The sequence below is a fragment of the Merops nubicus genome, unplaced genomic scaffold, assembly GCF_000691845.1.
Source record: "Merops nubicus isolate BGI_N331 unplaced genomic scaffold, ASM69184v1 scaffold5262, whole genome shotgun sequence".
NCBI lineage: Eukaryota > Metazoa > Chordata > Aves > Coraciiformes > Meropidae > Merops > Merops nubicus.
Window position 1 is genome coordinate 112821 of NW_008594148.1, and position 6817 is coordinate 119637.

The following is a 6817-nucleotide window of genomic DNA, read 5'->3' on the forward strand; positions in this document are numbered from 1 at the left end:
TTCCTGTGTGAATTTTTCTTTAAGATTACATACTAAACCAAAGTGGTGTGAATCTGTCAGAAAAAGTTCAGCACCAGATTTCTATTTAAACAGAAGAACTACTGACAGCTACGGAGTAATAGAAGTTACCTTGGAAAGGTCACCTACCCCTGGGGTATGGGCTCTGTTTGAATTAAGCAATAGAACTGCAAGACACATAATCCAAGGAATGTCTTCCAAAACCAACAGTCGTGCTTGCACAGGCAGCAAGGAATATCACTCCAGAGTTATGAGTGAGGAATTCTTGGTGCAGTGGGCGAAAAGAAAAAGAATACATCCTACTTACTTCTTGCATTTCAGGCTCCAAGCAATGTTCCATGGTTTATTTTACCTTTAATCTCCTATATATGCAGGGATTATTAAAAATAATAATCATAAACTGAATTTAATACAGCTTTAGATGCACATTACTGACATCTACTGGATAAAGTCCTAAGTGACTGTCCCACCCCAACACGATTTTCCCTGTCCTCAAGCAATTGGAGGCCCATAATTTTGGAAGAAATAGATGTGGATTTTATTCCCACCATTTAAGATTCAAGTGTCCATAGTAAGGAACATTGTGTTAATTAGGAAGTTCCTGCTGTAAGGCAGTAATTACCTCACACTGATTGTAATTTATGCCATTTTAATGGAAGAATTCTATCCAAAACACAGCAAATGGATTAAACATAGAAGCTGTGAACAAAAAGAAAACAAACTGCAACACAAGACAACAATTCTGAAGAATTACTTGAGTTTAGTAACTCCCAGTAACACTACAGCCCAAACCAGCTGGTCAAGGTGAGACTTCCTACAAAGCAGAATGAACTAGAGGTTATGATCATTAAGAACAAATAAATGATTAATAATTGTTATGTCATGGTTAATAATTAGTCAGTCCTCTCACAATTTGGGCTGGTCTTCCCCTTTCCATATATAGCTTTGGAATGCCCAGGGGGAGCCCTGACTTTCCTGCTGGCATCACTGCCCTAAGGAGCACCCTGGCACCCAGAATGGCTTTTGATGGCACCTGGCAGGTCTATGCTCAGGAGAACTACGAGGCATTTCTGAAAGCTCTGGGTAAGCACCTCTCACTTTGGGAATGATTTGCTCAGATTCCAACACACACTTTGCATGGCATCTTTTACTGCTGTATTTCCACCCCCTCCCAGGTAAGTCTGTCATGTCTAATCTGGAAATGCAAAGATGCTGAAAATTGTACAAATTGCTGTAGAGAGGTTGCAGATAACCCCCAAATCCCTACCTCAACATTAGATGAGTCCCTCATGAAAGAAGAGGTACATTAAAAATCACTTGTTTTGATTAACACATAACTTTGTAAGTAAATTGTACTAGAATTGTCAATGGTGTATGTGGATTTACAGTTTTCTACTAGTAGTACAGGCACCTCCTACAGCACTAGTGATTGATACCTGTGATACATGTTTAGCAGTCAGTAAGGAATTAGCTTAGTTGGTGTCTACAGTATAAAAATGCACTTACAAGCTTGACAAAACATTCACATTGGAGCTGTTAAATGTGTAAATAAGAGATGTTCAGCAGAATAAAACCCAGTTACAGTTGAACAGTCTAGTCCAACAATATGGTGCCTGAAGCAACCCCTCTCCTGCTAACTCCCAAATCCTGCTGGAGACACCCCAAGAAGGCAGTTTGAGGCTACTTGTGCTGCTGCAGCTCTGACTAACCAGACAACCCCTATGTCCAACCTCCCTGAGGAGAGGAGAGGGAAACACTCATACAGCCATGGTTTTCCTTGTGAAGAAATGTGCAAGCTGGTACTGAAGGAAAAAATACATATTCTGACACAAGATTAACCAATATAGTATCAAAATCTATACTGACTAGGTGGAACAAAACAATATGCTCATAGAGAAGTGAGAAATCCCAAACAGGATTTGCTTTTTAGCTTGGACATCTCTCTCTATTATTGGTCTGCATCTTTTGCACCTTTATCAGAGAAAAGAACTTACTATTTCCTATCAACACACTACTTCTTAACAGAAAAAGTCCTTCTTTGCCTTTCTCACAGCATTGCCAGATGACCTTATCAAAATGGCCAAAGACATTAAGCCTATTGTTGAAATAAAACAAAAAGGAGATGACTTTGTTGTGACATCAAAAACCCCCAAGCAATCTGTAACTAACTCGTTCACGCTCGGCAAAGAGGCTGAAATCACCACCATGGATGGCAGAAAGCTAAAGGTAAGGGGCTGCAGGAGTGGGGGCACCCCTTCAGTCACCCCTCCACTTCAGTTTCTGTGCAAGAGTGAAGCTGAACTGCACCATTTCCATCAACAAACAGAAGCATTTCTTCTAAAGCTCCTATTAAATGCTGTGGTCCCCAGTTTAAATTAGTAGATGTGATAATGAGACACTCATATCATTTATTTCCTAACTCTGTAGTCCTCTACTTTAACTGAATTCAAAAGTCTAAAGTTATTTATCATTTTTAAATCTGCCTCAACAGTGTACTGTGACCATGGCAAATGGGAAGCTTGTGTGCAAATCAGAAAAATTCTCCCATGAGCAAGAAATTAAAGGAAATGAATTGGTGGAGGTAAGTGTTAGAAAATAATAGCACAGTTTAAAAAAGGCAAAGGAAAAACTGTTCTCCTTTGATTAGCTCTTACTGTAAGCTCATACCTTAAACAAATCCTGGCCCCCAAAGTACATTACTTGCAGAATTCCTTGCAGGTGCTTAAATCTGCAGATACTGAATTTTAGTGTTTCAAACTGACCACAGTTAGTAGAAAATACCACCAGTATCCTTTATTATTCCTGTTCCTTACTAAAACCAACTGCCTTAGAAGACTCTCCTTTAAACATTGCTGAAATATTTAATGCAGCCTGCTCAATGAATCTTTTTATTAATCACTATCCTGGGGCCAGTTCTAGGCACTGAAGTGTGAAGGGCTGTAGGTGCCCAGCATGTTTAGAAAGACTCCTCATGAATTCCTCCAGATCACTCTAGCAGCTCTTCCACCCTTAGCATTACCCACAGCATTACCTCTGAAAAGGACTGAAAGGCTGACTCAAACCTGAAAATTTACAACACACTCATTCCACCTACAATTCTTCAGAGTTCTTTAGTTAGTTCTAAATTGTCCATTACTAACAAAGAGCTTTTCTCTGTGGAGTTAAACTCTTTAGGCTTCTCAGAAGCATCTACTTGCATGAACACTACTACAAGGATGACAGCTAATTACACTGAAGGGATACGTTTTGCACATTACAATGTCCTAAGATCATTCTGAGTATTTCTAACACTTTTCTGACATTAAATAAACAATACAGGAGGCAAAAGAACCCATCACTATCTGGGATAGTAGGTTTCTCTAACAGGAAGCAGATCTTTCTGGCAGCATCTAGCATACATGTTAAAACAGAGATAAAATGTGGTCGATGATGGGGTTTATATTTAGATTTTCTATCTTCAGAACAGGTGCTGTAAAATTTTTCCTTGGTATGCATCTTATACACATATTTACAGTCAGATACTGGAAACGTATTTGCTTGTGGAATAAGATGGATTTTTACATGAATCACAAAACTTTTGGCTACTTAGCTATAAACAGATCTCCTAAAGTTTAAATGAAAGACAAGTTATGCATGTATCTCTTCTACAGACTATAACTGTTGGTGGAGTAACACTTGTCAGGAAAAGCAAGAGAGTTTAAAGGCAGATCACCTGCTTTGGGACATCTTTACATACCTGAAACAAAGTGCAGCTTCCACAAGGCATCATCTTTGTCATCTGAAAAAACAGTACAGAAAGAATTATGATTTCTACTCTCACATACACATCACTCCCCATTATTAGAAGACTGTTTTCCCCAAGGACATTTCCAGACCTCTCCAGCACTCAAAGCCACAGAAGTGCCTCCCAGACAACCAAACCTGGACGTTACCTGGAAAATTATGAACTCTCATAATAATCCTCAGAAGTGGACAAAACCTGATATAAGAGATTCTTGTTCTGTTACATACTCACTGAACGTATTCAGCTTTGGTTTCTTTGCCTGTTAATAAAGTTTGGTCTTCTACTAAATCCCTTTTTCTCTATAATCTAGCCAAGAACAATTAGACATTTGTTTAGCTGATCTGCACCACGTGTCTTTAGCAGGAACAGAAAGAGTAATATTTTCAAAGCTATTAAGTATTTAATAGTCATAAACAATTACGAGTAATAGGAATGACTGCTCTTAAACTGAAGTACACAAGAGTACAATTAAACAAGAATGAGGCACTCCCAGAACAAAGGGAATTGAACACTTCCAATGTGCAATGTACTCCTGGTATCTGCTTGTCACAGATTTGTGAAGCTTCAATAAAATAAACCATTTATGTTCAGATTATGTCCCTCTGCTGAAGAACAAAACACACAGGGACCATGGCTGTAACCATTTCTCTGTCCTCTGCCAATTAGAGCCTTCTGCTCTATCAGCAGGCCTAGCTCATACTTAAGTCCCTGCAGATCTGTTAGCATTGTTCTCGGGTGTAAAACCTCCACAGAAAATGTTGCTGCACTGATGATGCCGTTTAAAATCCTGATGGGGACGCTGGATTCCAATGAAGAGTGCTGAGCCTCCACCTCCCTGTGCCCGGAGGGGAGCAGTGTGTGATGGGAGAGGCTGCCTGTGAGAGCCTGCAGCAGGACAGGAGCAATCTGGGCAGTGTGTTCTCACCCCGAGGCAGGGCTGGCCTCATGGGGAGTCCTGGTGCAACCACGCACGTATCATTGTGCACATTTTGCTGCCCAGGCAGTTCTAAGTACATTTTGTAGCCTAAATTAAATTCCATGTGAGTGAGACATAAATAAGATCAACAGACCAGAAATCAAGGCACTGGTGAAGCTCAGGGAGAAGCTGCTTTAAGGCATCTGTACCACAAAAAGCCATATAAGAGCTTGAAACACTTTTGTTTGGGAGTTGCTGGGTAACTGCTGCTAACTACACCATGGAACACTACACAACAGAGTGGTTTTCCAGCAGTAAATTCACAGTTAGTCTTCAAAGACCAAGTCCTGTTGGTCACTGAAGTAAACAGTAAGTTGTAGGATGCAAAACAGGAGATACTTCTCAAATTTTATTCCTGAATTCCCATAATTAATAACTCTGAACACTACACTTTTAAAGCCTGTTACAAAGCCATTATTCACTTTGATACGTTATGATACAAAATGGGAATGATGTTAAAGCAAAGTGAGTGTGCATTTGGTTTTAAAAGAAACATTAAGGTCTTATTTTGGTTCAATGACTCCTCGAGTATTTCCCTGCTCCCTTGACATGAGCCTTGCAAATTCACTTCTTCTGTATTCAACACACCAGAGTCCAACCTCAACATGTGACAGCTGCTATACAGAGGCAGTTCATTGTAGATACTACCCACTAAAATCACACTAGTCCTACACAGAACTTAAATCAATGCTGAACTATTTTAACTTGAAAGCACTAAAAGTTCTTAACAGAATACTTCACCTTATTTAGTTGACAATTGCAGTGAGTATTTCCAACAACTGCACCAATCTCTTCAATCCAATGGCAACATTCCTCCACTACCTCAGACTCAGGTGAAATATTCAGTGCAGTTCCTAAGAGGAAGCAGTTAAAAGGTGAAGGATTTTGATCAGATTGTGAACCAGGCCTCACTGCCCAAAGTAATCCAAAGGCTTGGACAGTACTGGATCCACCCTTCCACAAAACCAAGTTGATTTTTCTTGCAAAGGACTTCATGACATCATTTATAGTCTTATCTGGCTCTTGTTCAAAACTATTTATTTTTCAATTCAAACCACTCTAAACAGACAATCCTGGCACAAAGTATTTTATCCATCACCAAACTCCATTTCTTAGTGATTCCATTGTTTTTCACAATGCCTACAGAAAGGAATTTTCCTGCTTTGTGTCACACACTCCCACCACAACTTCAGACTCTAAAGTGCTTTCTTGGCTTGGTTTTTGTTTGATGACTTGTGCAAGCAGATCTATGTATATACTGCACAAGGTAACAAACTCAACCTGTTTTTAGCATACTTAGTATAGAGTAATGGTAGCTGCAAATATTAAATGCAGAGTAGAGGTCTGAACACAGACCACTGAGCACATTCTCCTGGAAGAGCAGCAGATGCAGTTGACATGCACCTCCTGTGTCAGCAATTGAATTTCATCTGTCATTCAAACCCTGTTGAGATGTCAGACAATTCAGAGTATGAGATTGACAGGATATGAACAGCAGTGTCCACCCACCAGAATTTTCATTCATATCCAGCCATTAACAATGAAATAATTGAAAATACACTAGTAACAGCCATCAGGACTGCATCCAGCCTTTCTCTCCCATTTGCAGCTCACAGGAAACTCCTCATACCAGCAAAGCCCCAGACACTGAAACCTTCATCAAGCCTGAGCAGCCACAGATCTGCGATTAACCTGCCCACATACCTGTGGGCCAGTCACACATTAAGGTGTTCAGACACCAACTCTCCACCTACCTACTTTACTGTTCTCATCATGCAAATAGCTTTAGGAAAAAAAATGAGAAAAAAAAAAAAAAAAAAAAAAGGGCTAGTGCCTGTGTGAGGCACCTTTTCCTTCTTAGACTCATAGAATCCTTTAGGTTGGAAAAGACCTTTAAGATCATCAAGTCCAACCATTAAGTCCTCTGCTAAAACAGATCATCTGTCAGGGTTGGAAGGGACCACAAGGATCTTCTCCCTTCCCTTTCCTCTCCTCCTCTCTTTCTCTTTCCATCTCTCTCCTTTTCCTCTCCCTCTCCT

General features: G+C 40.0%; 1 protein-coding gene across 1 annotated transcript; it reads left to right on the forward strand.

Moving 5' to 3' along the window:
• Positions 1-1034: 1034 nt before the first annotated feature.
• On the forward strand, positions 1035-3777 carry LOC103768505 (fatty acid-binding protein, liver). Its single transcript, XM_008935647.1, has 4 exons — positions 1035-1101; positions 2072-2244; positions 2510-2599; positions 3669-3777. The coding sequence occupies exons 1-4, from the start codon at positions 1035-1037 to the stop codon at positions 3717-3719; spliced, it is 381 nt and encodes a 126-aa protein (XP_008933895.1). The 3' UTR covers positions 3720-3777.
• Positions 3778-6817: the final 3040 nt, after the last annotated feature.